This window comes from Hypanus sabinus, unplaced genomic scaffold, assembly GCF_030144855.1.
Source record: "Hypanus sabinus isolate sHypSab1 unplaced genomic scaffold, sHypSab1.hap1 scaffold_1469, whole genome shotgun sequence".
Classification (NCBI taxonomy): domain Eukaryota; kingdom Metazoa; phylum Chordata; class Chondrichthyes; order Myliobatiformes; family Dasyatidae; genus Hypanus; species Hypanus sabinus.
The window spans coordinates 69684-93000 of record NW_026779543.1 but is presented as its reverse complement, the minus strand read 5'-3'; the positions used below and the strand labels follow the sequence as shown (position 1 = coordinate 93000).

At 48.3% G+C, this 23317-nt stretch overlaps 1 protein-coding gene across 1 annotated transcript; it reads right to left on the bottom strand.

Annotated features, from left to right (window-relative positions):
* Positions 1–6602: 6602 nt before the first annotated feature.
* On the bottom strand, positions 6603–14248 carry LOC132387003 (natural killer cells antigen CD94-like). The gene is made up of 6 exons (XM_059959359.1): positions 14163–14248; positions 12877–12990; positions 11965–12063; positions 8510–8652; positions 7906–7970; positions 6603–6841 (listed from the first exon to the last, which is right to left on the bottom strand). The coding sequence occupies exons 2-6, from the start codon at positions 12983–12985 to the stop codon at positions 6652–6654; spliced, it is 606 nt and encodes a 201-aa protein (XP_059815342.1). The 5' UTR covers positions 12986–12990; positions 14163–14248; the 3' UTR covers positions 6603–6651.
* Between the last annotated feature and the right edge of the window lie 9069 nt (positions 14249–23317).

Genomic DNA, 23317 nt, shown 5'->3' with positions numbered 1-23317 from the left:
GTGTGGCTGGTCTGTCTGATTAAAAAGTCAGCTGAGCTTGTGTATATCTCAGCAGTGCGGACCACCAGCTGTCCGTCATTTAGCTCCGCCTTTCAGTTTCGAAAGGCAACTCACAGACTCTCTCTCTCATCCCTGCTGCTGAATTTGTACACAAGCTGTTCTCTCTCTCTCTCTCTCTCTCTCTCTCTCTCTCTCTCTCTCTCTCTCTCTCTCTCTCTCTCTCTCTCTCTCTCTCTCTCTCTCTCTCTCTCTCTCTCTCTCTCTCTCTCTCTCTCTCTCTCTCTCTCTCTCTCTCTCTCTCTCTCTCTCTCTCTCTCTCTCTCTCTCTCTCTCTCTCTCTCTCTCTCTCTCTCTCTCTCTCTCTCTCTCTTTTAAAGGAACAGCCCACTTTGGAATAGTCCTTCAGATGTCGCCCCGACCTCTCAGATGCAGCTGTTTCAGGGGCAAAGTTTACCCTTTACGCAGCTCCACAGTCTCGGGAGCGGGGAACGCCTCTGCGGATATACCGTAGTCGACAACCATCCCAGCCCGAAGGTGGCGCTCCCCAGCCCCCAGTCTCTGCGCAGAAAGCAGAACTTTTTTGCTCTTACCCGCGCCTGTATTTTAGCTACAGACAAAGGGGCCATTGTTTATACAGACTCTCGCTACACGTTTCGGGTGGCCCTTGGTTTTGGACAACTCTGGGCACAGCCGGGATTTCTCAACTCCTGTGGGACCTCCGTGCAGAATGCCACGTATGTAAAGAATCTCCTCCGGGCTATACTCCTCCCCGAAACATTGGCCGTTATTAAATGTTCGGCTCACCTAATAGACGACTCTGCCTAATAGACAACAACAGGGTCGACCTGCAACTAAACAGGCTGCACTGGAGGCGACTTTCATAGTTTCCACTACTGAGTGATTAGCTTTCACCACGACTAATTCGCCCCCAGCGCCGGGTACTCCAGACAGGGCTACAGTTCGAAAACTCCAGGGGGACGCCCCCGGTTCAGAAAAGACAACCCTGGAAGACACACGGATGTGCGCATTCGGTGTCCACCGGCCTCTGGCAGACACCAGATGGTCAAGTTTGTATTCCTGACGCTTTGTCACCGCTGCTTATTGATTGTCCGTGTACGGCCACCCACCTTGGCAAGGACGGAATGAGTAATATTTTGCTCCGCACCTGGTGCCACCTAAGGGTGGAGGAGGCTGCCACAGCACAGATGCAAGCCTGTTTGATCTGCCAAAAGACAAACGCGGGAAAGGGAGTTTGTAGCCAACCCATCAGGGCTAAACTTGGTTAAGGATAACTTAATAGTGGAAGATAGATCAAGGGCAGAATGTAAAGGATAGAGGGAAAGTTTCGTACAGGGGCAAGGGGATATTGCATTAAGTAAACTGGGCGTAGGTGGTGACAATACCGGGGCCCCTGAGTGTTTCGGGACTCGTGAACGGCGTTTTCACGGGGAATAGGGAAGAGTGAGGACCTAGTGCACGCTGTAAGCGCACTAAGTATTATACCTTCTGTTTCACGGGAAGGGATGGCGATGCGTTTCCGCCGTGGTACTTCGGGAAACACCTTACCTGGAGAGACATTGTTTGTACCGCCGATGTAAAATAGACGAGGGAATATTCTCTTACAAATGTATCCAAGGACAATGTGTGCCCCTCACTTGGGGAATTCAGTATGTGTGTGGATATTGTAATGGGACTCGTGTCAGCTGGTTCGGAGACTTTTGAATACGATTCCCTGTATCCCAAGGAGAGCTCATGTGTGATCAGAAAATAAAACGTGAGAATTCAGTTCCCGGGACAAGACCGGATACGTGTTCCTGTTTAACGGCACCTACACTACGGCCACCACCACTCTACCTACCCTTTTTGCGGCAGGTCCCATTGGACAACTCTCTGCCCCCGGAAGGGTCACCTTCGGCGACGACTGATAGCTCGAGCCGTGAGTGAGGAATTCTGTGCTGACGGGAGGAATCCTGTTACTCTGGGCTCTTCTCTGGGCGATGGGTTCCTGTACACTCTCTCTCTAGGGGGTTCGGCAGGAGTAACAGTTGCAAAGAACCGTAACTACCTCATTTGTGGGCTAACGGCATTGGAAAACAGTACAGAGGAAGGCCTGGAGGCCGTTAACAGAGAGATGGTCGAGTTACGACTCTATGAACAGCAAACCAGGTACACTGTGGATTATCATCTGGCGCAGCAGGGAGGGGTTTGCTCCATAGTCGGAGACAAATACATCACCCATGTTACTGATGAGTCCGACAATGTAACTCATGCTATTCAGTCTACTAAGAAACAACTCGATGACTTCAGGCAAGGTCGACAGACAGGAGAGGGCTGGTTGGGATGGTTGCTAGGAGTATCTTGTGGGGCTTATCTACTGCACGGGCAGATTATTTTCATTGCAATATTTTTTTTGTGCGTAGCGTGATAATGATCTGCCTAAATACTGGCTGCAGAATTGTCACGGAGAGGCTGATGCTGATGTCCCGTGCAGTTGGTTATCATGGAATGCTAAAAGGGGCGAATGATGAAGAGAAAGGTAAACTTAGGTAGATGGATCTGTGGATGGGAGAATGGATTAAGGGGTTTGATCAGCTTATGATCAATTGCCTTATAGGTACGTTATGATACTGAGCTGTCAGAAAGAAACTCTGCCCGGCAACAGGTGACGCACTGGGCATTGTTCTCTAAAAGTGCTGAGCTTAACTAAATATAGGTATAGATCGATAGAAGGGGCATCTCAAGTTATAACTATGGGACAGAACGTTCGAGGGAAGGGGGAAGTGACGGGGGAGGTGCCAATATGAGCGAGTTAAGTTGTAACCAGGCTTGCCTTGGCAAAAATAATAATAGCAAACAAAAAATTATTTTACATCTAATTGTACCTTGGCGTGCGATCGAAACTGTTCCAAAACTATTACCTCGCGTAATCATAATATTTCCTGTCATAATCAGATATATATTGTGTAGAATTGTGTTCGGGGTGAGCAGAGTCCGGTCTGTCTCTTTGGGAGATCATTCTGTAATTCCCCCCATAGCATGCTATGAATAAAGAGTGAAGTTTGACGGAGTATCGTTTGTTCTGCGGTTTTATTGAATTCGTGGTACCTTGCGCTATCGCATCTGGTCTATCCGCCTCTGATACCCTGATTGTTGTTCAAAGAAACGCGAGGCGCTGGTTTCTAATGCACTCATTTCCCCCGCTTCCGATCTCTGATCAGAGGCTGTCCCAACGCCAAGATTATATGAGTCGAGCACTCCGTCAGTCAGACCCAGAGTGGGGCTTCCTTCATTCTAACTCAACACAAATTCCCCGAATCAGGCAATGAGTAACGTTCTCCACAACACCCTCCCGTGGTCAGACACCCGTCCACACAGTCCCATCAGCCTCTCCCTGGCACAGACACACAGTGAAACTACTTCCTCCCCTTTCCCGTCACGCAGTCGCGGTCAGACCTCACGTGTAGTTCACCTCCACCCATTAATGAGTAACGCTCTCCAGAACACCCTCCCGTGGTCAGACAGCCCTCCACACAGTCCCATTAGAGTCTCCCTGGTACAGACACACAGTGAAACTACTTCCTCCCCTTTCCCGTCACGCAGTCGCGGTCAGACCTCACGTGTAGTTCACCTCCACCCATTAATTTCGAGAGAACTAGAATCTAAATGCAAGGATGGAGTTTTCTGGCTCAATAAGGAACTCTGAGGACACATTTGGAGATTTATGAGTAGTTCGGAATCCCTTATCGAACTAAATATGTGCTCATACGGGAAGGTATTCCAAGGAGGTTCAGGAAAATGACTCCAGGATTGGACGGCTTGTCATATGAAGGCAGTGTGATGCTCTGGGGCCTGTACCCGTTGGAATTCCGATGAATGAGGGGTGACTTGATTGAAAGTTCTCGGATGGTGAAAGCCTATAACAGAATGGATGTGAAGAGAATGTTCCCTATTGTAGGGGAGTCTTGGACCAGGGGACACAGCCTGAGAATAGAGGGATATCTTTCAGTAAAGAGATGAGGAGGAATTTCCTCAGCCAGCGCGTGGTGAATCTGCCGGATTGAATGTCGCAGGCTGCCGTAGAGACCCGGCCATTTGGGTATACTGAAGGCAGAATTTGATAGATTCCAGATTAGTTTGGTCATCGAAGGAGACAGGACGAAAGAGAGAGAGATTTGTGGCTGAGAGGGAAATGGATCAGCCATGATGAAATGGGGAGCAGATTCTATGGTCTAATTCGACTGCTACGTCGTATGTAATTATTTAAAGTTCCTGGTTTCCTGGCTGTCAGTAACTCAGAGGGCCCACATTGGGCCCTGCACGTTTATGCAAACACGAAGCTGTTATGTTTTCGACTGCACAGGACAGGCGGGCAAGTTCCCGCAACTCCATTTCCCAGCGTACGGTGATGTCACTTTCCTTATAGGACTCAGACTGGCAATTATACCCTGACACATTCCTGCATTGGAAGTCTGTACTTAAAGGCCTCTAGTTGAGCACTCCATAGAACAACCGAACCATAGAACACTACAGTACAGGACATTCAGCCCTCCATGTTGTGCTGACCCATATAATCCTTAAAAAAATTCTGAACCCACACTACCCCATAACCCTCCATTTCTCTTTCATCTATGTACCTGTCCAAGAGGCTCTTAAATACGCTTAATGTTTTAGCTTCCACCACCATCCCTAGCAAGTTATTCCCGGTACCCACAAACCTCCGTGTAAAAAACATACCACTGATGCCTCCCCTAAACTTTCCTCCCTTAATTTTGTACATATGCCCTCCGGTGTTTGCTATGGGTGCCTTGGGAAACAGGTACTTCCTATCCACCCTATTTATCTTTCTCATAATTATTTAGACCCAGCTCTGCTAACCTTCCTTCATATGACTTGTTCTCCAAACCAGGTAACATACTGGTAACTGTCCTCTGCATCATCTCCATAGCTTCCAATCCTTCTTATGATGAGGTGACCAGAATTGAACACAATACTCTAAGCGCGGTCTCACCAGAGATTTGCAGAGTGCTCAGTGCTCAACCGGAGGAGCTGTGTTTCCAGTCCTTCTGTGTGTGATATCTTTCGATTGGTTTGGTTCCGTCTAGTTTACTTCGAGTCGATGCAAGTGTTAACTCCAGACGTTGCTATGGAAGTCTATCGTTAAAGGACTCTGGCTGAGCAGTCAGTGCTCAATCGGAAGAGTTACGGTGCCAGTACCACTGTTTGTGTTGTCCTTCGACTGGTTTCTTGCCGTCGAGTCAGTTCCGGACTTCACTCTGCATTTGTGTTCAACACCATCCATACTTGTCTCGTTACAGAAGGGAACACAGCGTTAGGAGTTTGACAGCTGAGGGCTCCCACTGAAGATGGGGAAACTTCATTCGATGGACGATGGAGATAATTCTGTCCCGTCGGATCGCCTCCTGGTGGGGAGGCTGCAACGAACAGTATCGCAGGAGGCCTCAGAGGGTTATAGCCAACACTCTGACAGTCTCAACCCTCCCACTGTTGAGGACATTTTCATAAGATAACGCCCAGAGTAGGCGGCAGCCATCACGGAGGACCATCACCACCCTGGAGAGGCTCTCTGCTCGTTAATGCATCAGAGAGGAGTCACAGGAGACTAAAACCCCTCACACAACCATTCAGGAAAAGCTTCTTCCTCTGCACCATCACATACTTCAACGCACTAACTCGTCATTTTTGCTGAATTTATTTATATTTTGCATCTTACATCAAATGTTATCTTTGAACAAATGAGCGGCACGTTTGCGGCATTCATTAATATTTCTAATTTACATTAATTTTAAATTACGCCGCACCGATGCAGCAGAAGTACTAATTCCAGGCAGTATTAGTTTCAGATAATAAAGCAGAAAGCGATTCCGGTTGAAAACATCCCACAGGGGTGGACAGGACGATTTGTACGCTGGCCTTCACCACTCAGGGCACTGAGTGAAGGAGTCGGGAGGTCGCGCTGCAGTGGTACAATGCGTCAGTGAGGCCGCACTCTGTTTTGGTCGCCCTGATCCAGGAAAAATACCATTGAGCTGGAAAGATCCCAGGCTGAGTTATGGAAAGTGGGAAGGAAGGTTGGCACTTTATTCCCGGGAGCGTAGATCTAATCTTACAGATTTCTATAAACCCAAGAGAGGCAGAGACAGAGTGCACGAGCACAGAATTTTACCCAGGTTCGGGGTATCGACAACCAGACGGCTCTGGTGGAGGTGAGAGTGGGTGAGAAGGAGAAAGAGAGAGAGAGAGAGAGAGAGAGAGAGAGAGAGAGAGAGAGAGAGAGAGAGAGAGAGAGAGGTCAGGGAGACGGGGTGTGTAGAGACAACGGGGAAGGGACAGAAAGAGTGGGATGCGGTAAAAAGTGGGAGAAAAGGTGAACTGGTGGGTAGAGAGCGCAGAGAGTGGGCGGAGTAAGTGCGTGGAATCAGTGGGCGGAGAGGGATGCAGAGAGATCAAGGGCGAATGGGAAGGGCGGGGAGGGGTGGGGAAATGTCGAGAAATAAGGGGATTGATGAGTAGATGTTTGACGTTGTCTGAAGAATTAAGTAGGAGGGGGTGTAGTGAGTGGTGTGGTAATTCGGGAGGATGGATGGAGGGAGAGTGGAAAAGAGGTAAAGAGAAAGGGGGTAGTCACGTCATTCATGTTGCCCCCACGGGCTGTTGACAGAGTCCCTGGATGTTTTCAGGAATCGCCGGGTACAAAGGTGCCGACTTCTCGCAGACGAAACTGCGAATACGTTTGCAAGGGTATTTGTCTCCGTCCGGTCTGCAATGAGTGCAGACGGTAGTTCGATTGGTCACGAGATACAGGACACCAGAGGCCGCTTCCCTGTGAAAGAGGGTTAAAACGTTTCAACACAGACACTACAGCGCAGCAGTAAACCCGAGACCCTCGCAGAACTAAGCTCATCAATCAGCTCTCTCCTCACAGCCCTGAGACCGTTCCCAGCCGCATCACACTGACCCACTCCGTCCCCACAGTCCTGTGTCAGTCTCCAAACTAATCCCACAGCACCACGCACCCCTCACAACCTCCAGTCCATCGCCAGATTAATCTCACTGACCCACCTTCTCTTCAGTCCTGTTTCAGTCCTCAGACAAATCCAACAGAAGAACTCTCCCCCCCTCCAAATCAGTTTCATTCACCAAAGAAACACACTGTACTACCCTCTCCCCAAAGACTTGTGGGAGAATCGAAATGAATTCCTCTATTCCTATATACTCTATTCCTATATTCCTCTATACTCTATTCCTCTGTCTGTGTCCAAATTAACCCCTTTGCCACTCCACCTCCCCTCAGCTTCCTGTCAGTGTCCAAACTTTCGCACTGCCACGCGATCAACCCACAGCCGCGGGGCCGCCGTCACAGTCCTTCGTCAGACCGCAAACTAGTCCCACGGACCTAATATTGGAACACCGCCCTGTGTCTCTGCTCAAACTGATCCTTCTGTCTCACCATCTCCATTCAGAGTTCTGTCTGTCACTAAACTAATCCCGCTGCCCAGCTCTTCGCTCACATACAAATGTCAGTCCCCAAAATCAGCATTGCCTCTCCCTCTCCCCACAGATTCGTGTCAGACTTCAAACTAATTCCACTGTGTCGCGCCTTCCAAACCGACCAGCTCGGTCTCAAAATTACCCCAGGGTACTGGTGCTGTTCCCTACCCACAGCCTGCTGAATGCCCGCACAATATTCTAGTCCCCTGCTTCGCCATTCCCCGACAGACAAGTGTCGGTTACAAAAGTATTCCCTTTGTACCATCCTCTCCCGACAAACTGGAACAGTCTGCAAACCCCTCCCTCTTCCCACAAACCAACTGCAGTCCGTAAACAAGTCCCATTTTCTCCTGTCAGGACTATGTCATTCCATAGGTAATACCACACAGATCTCACCCGTCTTCGCATTTTCCAATCCAGTATGCACGTTTTCGGTCGACAAGAAGGTGGGATATAGCGTTCTGTGAAGATACATTTATTTCATTATTGCCGAGAATCGGAAACCATTGATGGGGTCACTCTCAGTTTATTACAACAGGAGTGACGGTGGGACGGTGCGGAGGGAGCATTTTGTGTCTGACCCCGGGATTGTGTGATGTGACTGTGTGGAGGGAGATTCACTCAGCGTCTAACCCCGGGAGTGTGCCATGGACGGTGCGGAGGGAGATTCTCTCCGTGTCGGACCCCGGCAGTGTGAGACGTGACGGTGTGGAGGGAGGTTCACTCTGTGTCTGACCCCGGGAGTGTTTGTCGGGACAGGGTGAAGGGAGATTCACTCTGTGTCTGAAACCGGGAGTGTGTGATGGGTGGTGTGGAGGGAGATTCACACTGTGCCTGACCCGGGACTGTGTGATGGGCGGTGTGGAGCAAACCTCACTCTGTGTCTGTCCCGGAGAATATTTGTCGGGTGTGTGTGCTTTGTGCCTCACTCTGTGTTAGACCCCTTCGGTGTATAATGTGTCCCGTCCTACTGTGGGACCTTCATGAGTTTGGGACATACCACTTCATCCACTGAATTGATTTCGAAAAGACTTGAATTCCGGCCTGAGCATTCCTGCATCGATTTGTCGAAAGATGCTTTAAATGTGGATACGTAATAACACCTGTCTTTGTTAAAGATCCAGTCCTTCAAACAGGATTGCTCTGTAAACAGGAATAAGTGACAGTGAATCTTAATCCGTACCTACACATCGCAGACCCCGGAGGATTGGGCGAGACTGAGGCGCCGATTGAATCTCCCTCCAAACCGTCCCCTCACCCTTTCCCCGGATCAGACACAGAGTGAATCTGCCTTCCTACCGTCCCATCACACACTCCCGGGGTCAGACACAGAGTGAATCTCCCTCCACACCGTCCCATCACACACTCCCGGGGTCAGACACAGAGTGAATCTCCCTCCCCACCTTCCCATCACACACTCCCGGGGTCAGACACAGAGTGAATCTCCCTCCACACCGTCCCATCATACACTCCCGGGGTCAGACACAGAGTGAATCTACCTCCCCACCGTCCCATCACACACTCCCGGGGTCAGACACAGAGTGAATCTCCCTCCACACCGTCCCATCACACACTCCCGGAATCAGACACAGAGTGAATCTCCCATCACACACTCCCGGAATCAGACACAGAGTGAATCTCCCATCACACACTCCCGGGTTCAGACAGAGTGTGATGCTCTCTCCACACCACCCAGTCACACTCCCACGCAGTCCGTCGAATTGAATTGACTTTATTTCTTACATTGTTTAGGTACGTGGGCAGTAAAAATCTTTACGTTATGTCTCCGTCTAAATGTGCAATGTGCAATTTATAGTAATTTGTAATAAACTGTGTATACAGCAAGGAAATCAATAGAGCGCAGAAACACAACTGCATCAGCGTGGCTGAGTAAGTTGATGGCCTGATGGAAGGAGCTTTCCCGAAGCCTCCTGGTCCTGGCTATTATTCTGCGGTAACGTTTCCTCTTGCCGGATATATTGCAGGAGGTCCAGGATCCAGCTGCACAAGGCATGGTGAAGGACGAGTTCTCAGAGCTTCTTCGAGCCTGGACGGAGTTATGGCGTCGAAATCTCAACTGTACTCCATGAAAAGTATTTGCAGTGTCCTTCTTCTCCAGATCTGTAAGAACACTGTGCAGAGCAGTGGCTAGTGTGACAACTGTCAACCGGATGTGTCGGAAGGCAAATTATCGAAAACACAGCCTAAAAGGTGACTTAAGGTTCAGGTCGCTTCCGGTGCTCTCCAGGAAGGATTAGTGCTGGCGATATCTAACCAAGCGTCAGGAAGAGTTGGGTCGTCTCGGAGAGAGGCAGAGCTATTGGCAGCCCCACTGCGCTTGGCTTTGAAGCGTGTGATATGGTGCAGACCTTGACGTCATTTGCATGTGTTGCTGGTGGGGTGTTGTGTCTGGATCTTGTCCCTGTATTGAGATCCCCTTGATCACCGGCAATGTGAACAGTCTGTCGCGGGATAAGTGCTGCTCGCACGGAACCCTCTTCCGGCGGATGCCGGTCTGGGTAGATTCTGACCGATTTCTGGGGGCACATCCTTACTGCTCTTCCGAATGAAACTCGTCACCCCCTTCCGTAAACTTGGAGACATCCACAGCATGAAGGATATTCCGGTCGGCGTCACCAAAGCAGTCCTGTTCAAGGGAGACCGATCGAATCGGACCATCAGCGGACGATTTTAAGCATGGCCGCCATTTGTTTCAGCTTCTACCTGGAACGCGGCAGAAACAAGACGGAGGAGTGGCCCGACTTTCCAAACGGCGGGTGGAGGAGTGTTTTATATGATAGCGGAAGACAAGTGGTCGTGCCTTCCATCTCCCCGAGTGCTCCCCTGGATGTGTTGACGAAACTTCGGCGAGACTTCAGAAAACAACGTTCTGTTAAAGACTGCGGCGACGATGAAGGCGGCCTCTGGGTACACGGTCTCCAGGGTGTTGACGATCTCGCACAGATCCCTGAGAGACAGGTCAGTAACAGGCTGCGACGGAGTACACACAGCTGTGATGATCACAGCCGTGAAATCCAGAAACACACAGCACAGGGTCAGGCACAGAGTGAAGGTGTTCCACTGTCCGACGCAGACTCCAGACTCCCTCCGCTCAATCTCATCAAAAGCTACGGTCAGATCATAGAGTGAAGCGCCCTCCACACCGTCCGGTCACACACTCCCGGAGTCAGACACAGAGTGAATTTCCCTCCACACCGTCCGATCACACACTCCCGGGGTCAGACACAGAGTGAATTTCCCTCCACACCGTCCCGTCACACACTTCCGGGGTCAGACACAGAGTGACAGAGTGAATCTCCCTCCGCACCGTCCCATCACACACAGCTCTGGTCAGACACAGAGTGAATCTCCCTCCACACATTCCCATCACATACTCCCGGGTCAGGCAAAGAGTGAATCTCCCTGCACACCGCCTCATCACACACTCCCGGGGTCAGACACAGAGTGAATCTTCCAACACACCGTCCCATCGCACACTCCCTGGGTCAGAGACAGAGTGAATCTCCCTCCACAACGTCCCAGCACACAGTGCTGTGGTCAGATAGAGAGTGAAGCTCCCTCCACGCCGTCCCATCACACACTAGCGGGGTCTGACACAGAGAGTGAATCTCCCTCCATACCGTCCCTTCACACAGTACCGGGGTCAGACACAGAGTAAATCTCCCTTCACACCGTACCAACACACACTCCCCGGGTCAGACACAGAGTGAAGCTCCCTCCACACCGTACCAACACACACTCCCTTGGTCAGACACAGAGTGAATCTCCCTCCACACCGTCCCATCACACACTACCAGGGTCAGAAATAGAGTGAATCTCCCTCCACCCCGTCCCATCACACACTCCCGGGGTCAGACACAGAGTGCATCTCGCTCCACACAGTCCCATCACACACTCCTGTGGTCAGACACGGAGTGAAGCTTCCTCCACACCGTCCCATCACACACTCCCAGGGTCAGAGACAGAGTGACTCTCCCACCACAACGTCCCAACACACACTCCCCGGGTCAGACTCAGAGTGAATCTCCCTCCACACCTTCCCATCACACACTACCAGGGTCAGAAATAGAGTGAATCACACTCCATACCGTCGCATCACGCACTCCCGGTGTCAGACACAGAGTGAATCTCCCTCCACACCGTCCCATCACACACTCCCGGGGTCAGACGCAGAGTTAATATCCCTCCACACCGTCCCAGCACACACTCCCAGAGTCGGCATTTGAGTTGTCCGAAACGTTCATACACTCCGAATGTCAACGGAGCGGTGAAGCTTCCTCGACAATCTCCTACCATACACTCACGGAGTCAGATACGGGGTGAAGCTCCTTGCACTCCGTCCCATCACAAAACCCTGACGTCAGAATATTAAGGTCTTCCCCAGAATCCCATTTCTCTCTCTGTCTGATGAGATGCGGGATGATATAGCCTCACCTCTGATACTGGTAAAGAAGTGGCAAATTTCCGGATAGGTGCTCCAAAGCAGAGTGTTGTTTGAGTCCGAGCAGATCTGAGCCTGACGAATCTGTGATACTGAGAGAGACGGTGAAGGATATTTAGCGTTGACAGGGACGTGTGAGTGGGCGTCTCTTTCCAGTGCTCTTATCCGCGTATAGATATCACGCGTATGGAGTGTCATTCTCAGGATTGTGGGACATGTTGGTGTCATGGTGAGGAGTGTCTGGTGTCATAGTCAAGGGAAACGGTGTCATCGTGACGTGCGAGTATGCGTCAGTGACGTGGTGATTGTTAATTCCGTGTCACAGTGAGGGACATATCATTGTTGCCTGAGGTTCGTGTCGGTGTCACAGTGATAAGTGTTTCTGTCACCCGATGAGATGTGTACCGGGTCAAGCTGAGATTAATTTCAGTGTTACGGTGAGGATATGTCGGTATCTCAGTGAGTGGAGAGTCTGTGTCCTGGTGAGGGGTGTGGTGTAACACGGGCGGCTGTGCTGGTCTCACCGTGAGAGATGTGTCAGTGTTACGGTGAAGCTTGTGTCTGTGTCACGACGAAGAACGTGCTGTGATCACAGTCGGTGTGTCTGTGTTAGTGAAGTACGTGTCCGTGCCACGGTGAGGGGCACGTCGGTGTTACAGTGAATCGTTATTACAGTAACGACGGTGTCTGTCGCTATCAGTTTGAAGGATGTGTCGGTATCATGTTGAGGGATGTATTGCTGGGGCTACTGTTGGGGTCGCGGTGAGAGTCCCCTCACTACCACAGTGAGGGGTATGTGGTTTCACCATCAAGTGTGTTTCGGTGTGATTTTGGGAATTTATCGCTATTACAGTGGCCCTCTTTATTCTCTGCGGTTTGGTCTTTCCGTCCGGTGTGAAACTCACCATGAATCCTCCAGCAGATACCCGTGATGATGAGGGCCGCTGTTAAAACGCAGATTAGCCATATGCTTGAGTCTGATCGGTCTCCCCTTGCGGTTCGTTCATTTCCCATGTCGTCTGTGGAAAAGACGTTCCACGACTTTGTTACTCCATCGTCATATTCCCTGATCTACCCCACCCCTGCTCTTCCCATCCTCTGAGTTCAAATCACTCTCTTTCCCTCTTTCTGAGAAGTGAACATAAATCATAGATCAGAACTATTGCAAAGAAAATGAACACTTTTCCTGCCTACCAAAATCCATCTCCCACCATTCTCTGTAAATTGACGTGCCTGAGAAACCTCTGCTAAAGCGCCTCTATCGATCTCCCTCCAGCAACAGCGCTGGCAGCACATTCCAGTCACCCAGGCACTCTGTGTAAACAGAAATCCGCCCCACCCAGTGTAGGATTCACAGTCAATACCTAGAAAGCTAAAATCGCCAAAGTTCACGACCTTATGTTTCCTGTAAGAGCCTGCGAACTTTCCACAGGTGTGTTCATCTGAATCCTCACGACTGTTAGTTGATCGACAATGTAGCCCCATGAACGAGTTCATGCCGATCTTGTTTCTCACTTCAGCTCTTAAACTCTCACCTAGACGAGGGATATTTTCCCTGATTTGTAAAGCCGCCCCTCATTCTTGAATTTATTCCGCATCAGCACGACTAAAAGAGCAGAAAACTGTTTGAGCTATCTGATCTTCGCCTCCTGCAAACAAGTCTCACTGGTGACGACATTAACACCGGTCCTGAGCTCATCTGCCTTCCGTCCAGTACTTCCTGCTTTGAGACGTGCGCAGCTGAGATCATGAGTCCCAGCTGGTTCAAAAATTTTCTTCCTGACTCTATGTGAGGTCGCATCAGCATCTGTCCCAACAAGCACTCCACTCTCTGCTATGTAACGCCACCACTCCCCCTTTTTAATGGCGCTTCCCGCTGGGATAGTAGTTCCACTCCACTTCAGATGGACACTGAGAAATCTGCTCATGGCGGAGGAAGAAGCAGATTCATCACGTGGGGGCGCTATTGCGCGGCCTCCAGGCGGCAGTCGGTGCTTCCCCCTTGCACCGCTACCCTCCCCCCCAGTATTCTCTCGGCAGAAGACAAGGTCTATTGTTGTTGACTGAAGATGTCTTGCGGCCGTCAAATTACGCAGTGACTCGAGATGTGTTGTCGTCTGTTTATTGCCAATGAACTATCTGCCTACTTTTGTCTAGACCAGAACCACCTCCCTCGTTCTACCGATATTACCGTTGTCTATATGGACCACGAAGTCTGCCTGCTCACTCTCACTCTTGACAATGTTGAGCACGAGATATCCGACACTGGTAATAGAGGATTCTATAGTAGGGGTAAACAGAAAAGATGTTCTGTGGACGAGAGATGGTATGTTAAATCTCGGGTGCAATCTCTCTCCTTCCCTGCTGATACAAAGAACCATATTCAGTGCCAGAGACTGACCGTTGAGACTTTCCTCTGCTTCTCATTTGCACCCCTCTCCCTCACCCAGAAGTGCAGAAAGTGGTCTACCGGTTATTCAGCAGATTGGCCACAAGGGGACTCTGCACAGCCTCTGGCTGTTTAACTCCATTCCCCTTCCTGAATGTCGCCCATTTTCCTGTGAAACTCTCAGTGGGTCTATCTTTCCACCAATATGTCCACCTTATCATTCCCTTCAGCTTCCCCAATGATTCCGAGTTCAACCTGTTCAGGTTCCAGTTCTTTAATGGCGAGTGTTAGAAGCTGGATGCACTTCTCACAGGAGACACGGGAGGTCTCCTTGCAGTCCCACGTCCAGCAAGGGGAGCAGGCAGCTCTCCTGTCAGGAATGCCTACCGCTTTAATTGCACAATCATAAAGAAAGAAACAACATATAAACTGAAATGAACTATAAGAGTACAGAGGAGATTACTGGAATGTTACCTGGGTTTCAGCACCCAAGTTACAGAGAAAGGTTGAATAAATAGGTCGTTATACTTTTGAACGCAGAAGGTTGAGGGGGATTTGATAGCAGTATTGAAAATTATGAGGGGGATAGATAGCGTTGACATGGATAGGCTTTTTCCAATGAGTGCAGTGGAGATTCAACCAGGAGGACATGAGTTGAGAGTTCGGTTGCAAAAGTTTAGGGGTAACACGGGGGTGAATTTCTTTTCTCAGAGAGTGGTAACAATGCGGAACGAGCTTCCAGTAGAAGTGGTACAGGCAGGTTCGATATTGCCATTTATATAAAAAAAAACTCGATAGGTATATGTACAGGGAAGGAATAGAGGTTTATGGGCTGAGAGCAGATCGGTGGGATAAGATGAAAGTAAGCGTTCGGCACGGACTAGAAGGGAAAAATGGCCTGTTTCCGTGCTATAAGTGTTATATTGTTATTTGAAATATTTCCGAGATAGCTGCCCGAAGGATTGCTAGAAAGGCAAATCAAAATCACGTTTGACTTCAAAAGACCTTCAGGACGATTTAGCCGACTTTGGAGTGGTGGTGAACTGTTCTACTGTGCAGCGACACCTGAACAAATATGACTTTCATGGAAGAGACATCAGAGAAAGGTTGAACAAGAATGAAACATTTAAGATTATTAAGGGATTGGACACGCTGGAGGCAGGAAGCATGTTCCTGCCGATGGGTGAGTCCAGAACTAGATGCCACAGTTTAAGAATAAAGGTTAGTCCTTTTAGAGCAGAGATGCTAAAAAACTTTTTCACTCAGAGTGTGGTGGATATATGGAATGCTCTGTCCCAGAAGGCAGTGGAGGCCAAGTCTCTGGATGCATTCAAGAGAGAGTTAGATAGAGCACTTATAGATAGCGGGGTCAAGGGATATGGGGAGACGGCAGGAACGGGGTACTAATTGTGCATGATCAACCATGATCACAGTGAATGGTGGTGCTGGCTAGAAGGACCGAATGGCCTACACCTGCACCTACTGTCTATTGTCTATTAAGTTAATTATTTTATTATTTAAACCATAGAAGGTTTGGGGGGTACTATCGAGGTATTTAAAATTATGAACGGGATAGAAAGAGTTGACATGGATAGGCTTTTTTTCCACTGAGAGCATTGGAGATTCAAACAAGAGGACATGAGATGAGAGTTACGGAGCAAAAGTTTCGGGGTAACACGAGGGGGGACTTCTTTACTCAGAGAGTGGTCGCTGTGTGGGACGAACTTCCAGTAGAAATGTTAGAGGCAGGTTCGATTTTGTCATTTAAAAAAATGGTTAAGTATATAGACAGGAAAGTATTCCAGGGTTATAGGGTGCATGAAGATCGGTGGGACTAGGTGAGAATACGTGTACGTCACGGTCTAGAAGAGATGAGATTACCTATTCCCGTGCTGAAATTGTTATATGGTTATATGGTTTGATGCTTTTTGTAATGGGTGATTTTAACTTCCCTAATATTGACTGGCATCTCCTGACTGCAAGGAGGATAGATGGGGCTGAAATTGTATGGTGTGTTCAACAAGGATTCCTACACCGAATGTGGACCGGACGTTGAGAGGAGAAGCAATACTAGATCTGGTTCTGGGTAATGAACCTCGTCAGGTGGCAGACCTCCCGGTGGGGGAGCATCTTGTTGAGAGTGACCACAACACCCTTAGCTTCGGCATAACTATGGAAACAAGTTAAAAACAGAAAAAAATGTGTAAGTGTCTAACGGGGAAAGGGCTAACTATAATTGGATCAGACAAGAGACACCGAGAGTAAATTGGAAACAGATGTATAGGGGTGAAATGTTAGATATAAGAAGCAGGAAGTAGGAGGGGCTCATGGAAAACAAGGTAACCAGAAGTTTTAGAAAGGACTTATGAGAGCTCGAAGGGGCTATGAGAAGGGATTGACATGGAGGATTAAGGGGAGCCCTAAGGCTTTCTGTGCTTATGTGAAGAACAGAAGGATGACAAGAATGAAAGCAGGGCCGCTAAAAGATAAAGAAGGCAACATGTGCCTGGAGGCGTAGGAGCTTGGCGGGGTCCTAAATGATTACTTTGCTTCAGTATTCACAAGTGAAAAGGACCTTGACCAGGCCTGTGTGCTGGACGATGTGACGATGTTGTGTCTTCTGAAAAACATCAGGATTGATAAGTCCCCAGGGCCGGACGTGATATACCCTAGGGTGCTGTGGTAAGTGAGAGGAGAGATCGTTGGCGCAGTAACTATCAGCATTTGAATCCTCTTTAGCTGTAGCGAAGGTCCCGGAGGGTTGGAGAATGGCAAAAGTAGTTCCCTTGTTTAAATAAATAACCGAATCCTCGGAACCATAGACCGGTGTGTCGGTGGTCTGCAAACTATAGGAAAATATTCCTAAGGATAGGACCTACGAGAATTTGGAGAAATACAGTCCACTCAAGGATAGTCAACATGACTTTATGAAGGGAAGGTCTTGCTTCACGAGCGAAATTGAGTTATTTGAAGAGGTAACAAATGAAATTGATCATGGTAGTGCGGTAGATGTGGACTACATGGATTGTAGCAAGGGCCCCAGGAGAGAATCATCCGGAAAGTCATTATGCATGGGATCAGTAGAACCTTTGCTGTTTGGATTAAAAAAAAAGGCTTAAAGGAATCAAGCAGAGGGTAGAAGTGGAAGGAAAGTATTCTGCCTGGAGTTCGGTGACTAGTGGAGTGCCGCACGTATCTGTCCTGGAACCCCTGCTATATGTGATATTTACTAATGAACTGGATGCAGAGGCAAAAGGATGGGTGAGTATGTTTGCGGAGGACAAGAAGATTGGAGGAGTTGTGGATGGAGCTGTATTTAGTCTGAAGTTACAAGAAAATATAGACAGGATGCACACTTGGGCAGTAAAGAGGTAGATAGAGTTCAATCAGGATAAATGTGAGGTGAGGCATTTGGGAAGGACAAACCAGCAGACTGAGTACAGGATTAATGGTCAAAAATTAGGAGAGTGGATGAACAGAAGGACCTTGGGTAGAAATCCATGCATCCCTCAAGGTCGCTGCACAGTTAGATAGGACAGTTACGAAGGCCTATGTGATGCTGGAGTTTATTAATAGGAGGATTGATGTCGAGAGCAGAGAGGTCATGTTGCAACTCTACAAATCTCTGGTGAGTCAACACTTATAGTAGATTGTTCAGTTCAGTTTCTCTCATTATAGGAAGGATGTGAAAGCTATGGAGAGGGTGCAGAGGAGATTTACCAGGATGTTGCCTGGTTTGGAAAACAATTCTTAAGAGGCAAAGTTAGCTGAGCTAGGATTTTTTTCTCTGAAGCGTAGAAGTATCAGAGGGGACTTGATAGAGGTGCACAAGATTATGAGAAGCATAGCCAGTGCCTGTTTCCCGGGGAACGGATAGCAAGAACCAGAGTGCATGTGCACAAACTAAACGGAGGGAAGATAAGAGAAGATATCGGGGTAAATTGTTTTGACACAGTGGGTTATGTGTGCCTTGAATGATGGAATGACTTGCCAGGGATGGTGGTGGAGGCGAAAAAATTAGGGGTATTTTAGAGTCTCTTGGACAGCCATATGGATTAAACAAATTAGAGGGTTACGGGGTATTGAGGGTTCCGTGCTCTTTTAAATTATACAAACCCCATTTCCAGAAAAGTTGGGAGATTGTCCAAATGCGATAAAAACAATAATGTGTTATATGTTAATTCACGTAAACCTTTATTTAACTGACAAAAGTACCTAGAAAAGATTTTCAACATCTTAACTGACCAACTTAAATGTATTTTGTAAAGATACACAAATTTAGAAATTGATGGCTGCAACACACTCAACAAAATTTGGGACAGAGTTCAAATAAGATTGGAAAGTGCACAGAATATTCAAGTAACACCGGTTTGGAAGACTCCACATTAAGCAGGCTAATTGGTAGCAGGTGAGGAATCATAACTGGGTATAAAAGTAGCGTCAATCAAAGGCTCAGTCTTTGCAAACAAGGATGGGTCGTGGCTCACCTCTCTGCCAAAATTCGTCAAAGAATTGTTAGTCAGTTCAAAAGGAACATTTCCCAAAGCAGGATTGCAGAGAATTTAGGTCTTTCAACATCTACAGTACATAATATTGTGAAAGGTTTCAGAGAATTCAGAGACATCTCAGTGCGTAAAGGGCACCGTCAGAAACCACTGTTGAAATCACGTGATCTTCGAGCCCTCAGGCGGCATTGTCTAAGAAACCGTCATGCTACTGTGACAATTATAGCCACCTGGGCTCGGTAGTACTTCGGAAAACCATTGTCACTTAACACAGTCCGACGCTGAATCCAGAAATGCAACTTGAAACTGCATTACGCAAGGGGGAAGCCATACATCAACTCTATGCAGAAACGCCGGCGAGTTCTCTGGGCCCGAGCTCATCTCAGATGGACTGAAAGACCGTGGTATCAGGTGCTGCAGTCAGGTGAGTCGACATTTCAGTTGGTTTTCGAAAAAAAAAACGAGCGTCGAGTTCTCCGTACCAAAGATGGAAACGACCATCCTGATAGTTAACAGCGAAAGGTGCAAAAAAACAGCATCTGTGATGGTATGGGGTGCATCAGTGCCCACGGCATGGGTGAGTTGCATGTATGTGAAGGTACCATTGACTCTGAGGCGTATATTAGGATTTTAGAGAGACATATGTTGCCATCACGGCGACGTCTCTTCCGGGGACGTCCATGCTTATTTCGGCAGGACAATGCCAGACTACATTCTGCACGGGCTACAACAGCATGGCTTTATAGGCACAGAATGCGTGTGCTCGACTGGCCTGCTGCCAGTCCAGATCTATCTTCTATTAAAAACGTATGGCGCATCAGAAGAGAATCAGACAACGGAGACAACGGACTGTTGAGCAGCTGAAATCTTATATCATGCAAGATTGGACAACATTTCCAATTGCAAATCTACTGCAATTAATAACTTCAGTTCCAAAACGATTAAAAAGTTATTAAAAGGGAAGATGATGTAACACAATTGTAAACATGCCTCTGTAACAACTTTTGTTGAGTGTGTTGCAGCCATCAAATTCTAAATTTGTGTAAATTTACAAAATACAATTAAGTTGGTCAGTAAAGCTATTGAAAACCTTTCCCTTGTACTTTTGTCAGTTAAATAAAGTTTCACATGAATTAACATATCACAGATTTTTGTTTTTACTGCATTTTGGAAACTATCCCACCTTTTCTGGAAATAGGGTTTATACATAGGTCGGCACAAAATCGAGGGCTGAAGGGCCTGTACTGTTCTGTAGTATTATCGTGCCTATTGTCTAGTATCCCAGTGCACACCACCGGGGTCAGTCACAGCGCTAAGCCCCTCCCACTCTCTGCCCCACCCACCTCTCAAAGTAGACTGTGAATCCGCCCCTCTGAACTGCCTGTTGTTGTCGGTTCTCGGCCATCTTGTCGAGTCTCCGAGCTCAGGAAAGGGATTGAACCGTCGATAGAGGAAACCCGGAGCGGCAGACCGTCATCCTCAAATACCTGATAATAGGCCGATGAAGAGAGGGACGGGGAGCAGGGGAAGAAATCGGGGAGGAGAGAAATTGAGGGTGTGCGAGAAGGCGGTCTAGTGAGATGAGAGTGACGGGAGGGACAGAAACAAAAGTGGAGTAAAGATTTGAAGAGTGATTGAGGAAGAGGGTAGATAATGGAGAGAGAGGGAGGGAAGGAATTGAAGGAGGGGTGTAGAGGGAGATGGTAGGGGTGAGAAACGAGAGAATGTCGGAAAGATTTGTGTCATCCATCGAAAGCCTCTACTGTGCTGGGGATTTGTAACTCCACCCCCACCCCATACCTGCCGCGCCACCCAGCACGCACCCCACCCCCATTTGGGTACTGGCTTTCTGTCCTACTGCTCCTGCTCATCGCCAGGGTTTCAGACATCAGCCGATCTGTCTGCGATACTCACCCCCAACACACATCGAGGCGAGTGATGCGCCTCCCTCCGAGTGAGGGTAAACAACTACCCTCGGAACTCGTACCCCTCGCCACCTTCCCTCCGCTCCTCTTCTTCCGACTCCCTCAATCCCACCCTCACACCTCACCCGTTTCTTTTCTCCCTCCCACCATTCCCCAACACCTCCCTACCTCCTGCCATTCCGGAAGACTTTGTGCGAGTGTCTGTGTCTGAAAGCCTTTGTATTGTATCCGGAAGAGGAAGGAAGAAGAGGCGAGCAGTGGGCAGGGACAGAGTGGTGAGATTGCACACACGGCAGGAACAGCATGACAGGACGTTTCACACAGAACTGTGGAGAGGCTCAGAACCGAAGGATCAACGGCGTTTGGAAAAGGGAGTAAAACCTGTTGTCAACTCTCCCCCATTCTCCTCACCAATCCAGGTGAACAGAGAAAGGGAGATCTGTAGAGGAGGGGCTTGGGTTGGGGTCGGGGATGTGGAAGACTATTGGTGATGGAGCGGTCCACGCAAACAGAGAATTGTGTCGGGGAGGTTGGAAATGAGGGAAAAGGGTGCAGTGGAGCAGAGAGTTGACTGAGTTGGGAGGAGTTGAGGGGAGGACGGACGTGTCAGAGATTGGGAGTATTGTGAGGTAGGAAGGGGTCGTCGGTGACCGGAAGTCGGTGTAGGGGATTGTGCGGTGGATGTATACGGCAGAGGAGTCAGATGATCATGGAACGGTCAGTGGTGAGCGGGAGCGGTGGGGTGACTAGACACCCCATCTTCTGTGATCTCTGTTTCGAGCAAAACCTCAGTACATTAGTCAGACGTCAGCCAACGATGATGAACCTGTTATGGATCTACAGACCTGTGCCCAACAACAGACATGATTTAAATGGAGAGAAAATTAAAAAGATCTGTGCTAGGACTTGGAAGACCTCATGCAGGATTCATTTAAGGTTAACATTCAGGTCGAGTCGGTGGCGAAAAAGGCAAATGTGATTTTGACATTCATTTCGGGTTGTCTCTAATATCGAAATAGGTATGTAATGTTCAGAATTATAAGGCACTCATTCGCTCATTCGGAGCGTTGTGGGCAGTTTCGGGACCCTTATCGCGGAACGGATGAGCTTACATTGGAGAAGGTTCGGAGGCTGTTCACCGGAATAATTCCGGGATTGAATTGCTTGTCATATGCGGAATAAGGGACATCCCTCTATTCTTAGACTGTATCCTCCAGTCTTTGACGCTAGCAGCACAGGACAAATCCGCTCCACATCCATTCTAGCAGGACCTTTCACCATTCGAGAGATTTTAATGAGGTTACCCCTCATCCTTCTGAATTCCGTTCAATATCGGCGCAGAGCCATAATAAACTTTATTTAACAAGCCTTTTATTTCCGGAATAATTTTCCTGAACCTCCTTGAATCTTCCTCCAGTTTCCGCACAACCTTTGTAAGATAAGCGACCCAAAACCGGTCACTGTAATCCACGTGAGGCCTCACCAGTGTTTTATGTTTTCAGAAGTTTAAATCGTCGCGTTTATAGTCCTTAGAAATAATTGCTCACATGGTTTTGGACTTCCTGATCACAGACTCAACATGGAAATTAACCTTCAAGGAATCCTGCACAAGATCTCCCAAGTCCCTGTTAGTGTTTGGCTCCGTTTGTGTTCTCCATTTTCTCTACAATTACAAAATTGCCTACTCTTTCATTTCTTCTACCAGCATGCGTGGCCTTTTAATTTCCGACATTGTATTCATCTGCATTTCTTTGTCCATTCCCCTTATTTATTCAAGTCTTTCTGCAGACTGTCTACTTCCTCAAAACTGCCTGTCCCTCCACCTATCTCCATATAATTTACAATCAATTCTATTATCCAAATGACTGACACGGAATTTGAAAAGTATCGGTCGCACCACAGACCCCAGTAGAACAAGATGAGTCACCGGCACTCAATCAGATAAAAGTCTCCCTTTATTCCCACTCTTTGCCTCTTGCCAAATAGCCTCTGCTTTATCCAGGCCAGAATGTTTCCTGCAATCCCATGAGCTCGCAGCTTCTTAATCAGCCTCCTTTGTCTCAACTTGTCAAAGGCCTTCTGACAATCCAAATAGCACGTCATTAACCAATTCTCTTTTGTCGATCTGCATATTATTTCATTAAAACGTACAGCAGATTTGTCAGGCAGCATTTTTCCTGAAAAAAAAAACTTAGGCCTACTTTATACCGGGTCTCCAGGTACACTGCGACCTCATCCTTAACAATGGCCTCAAATAAATTCCCAACCGCTGAGCTCAGACTAACTGACCCAGAGTTTCTTTAACAATAGACTCTAATACCTTCGCAACCGCTGAGCTCAGACAAACTGGCCTAGAGGTCCCTTAACAATGGTCTCTAATACTTTCCCAAACGCTGAGTTCAGACAAACTGGCAAAGAGTTCCCTTAACAATGGTCTCTAATAACTTTCCAAACGCTGAGCTCAAACCAACTGGCCGAGAGTTCCCTTAACAATGGTCTCTAATAACTTTCCAAACGCTGAGCTCGG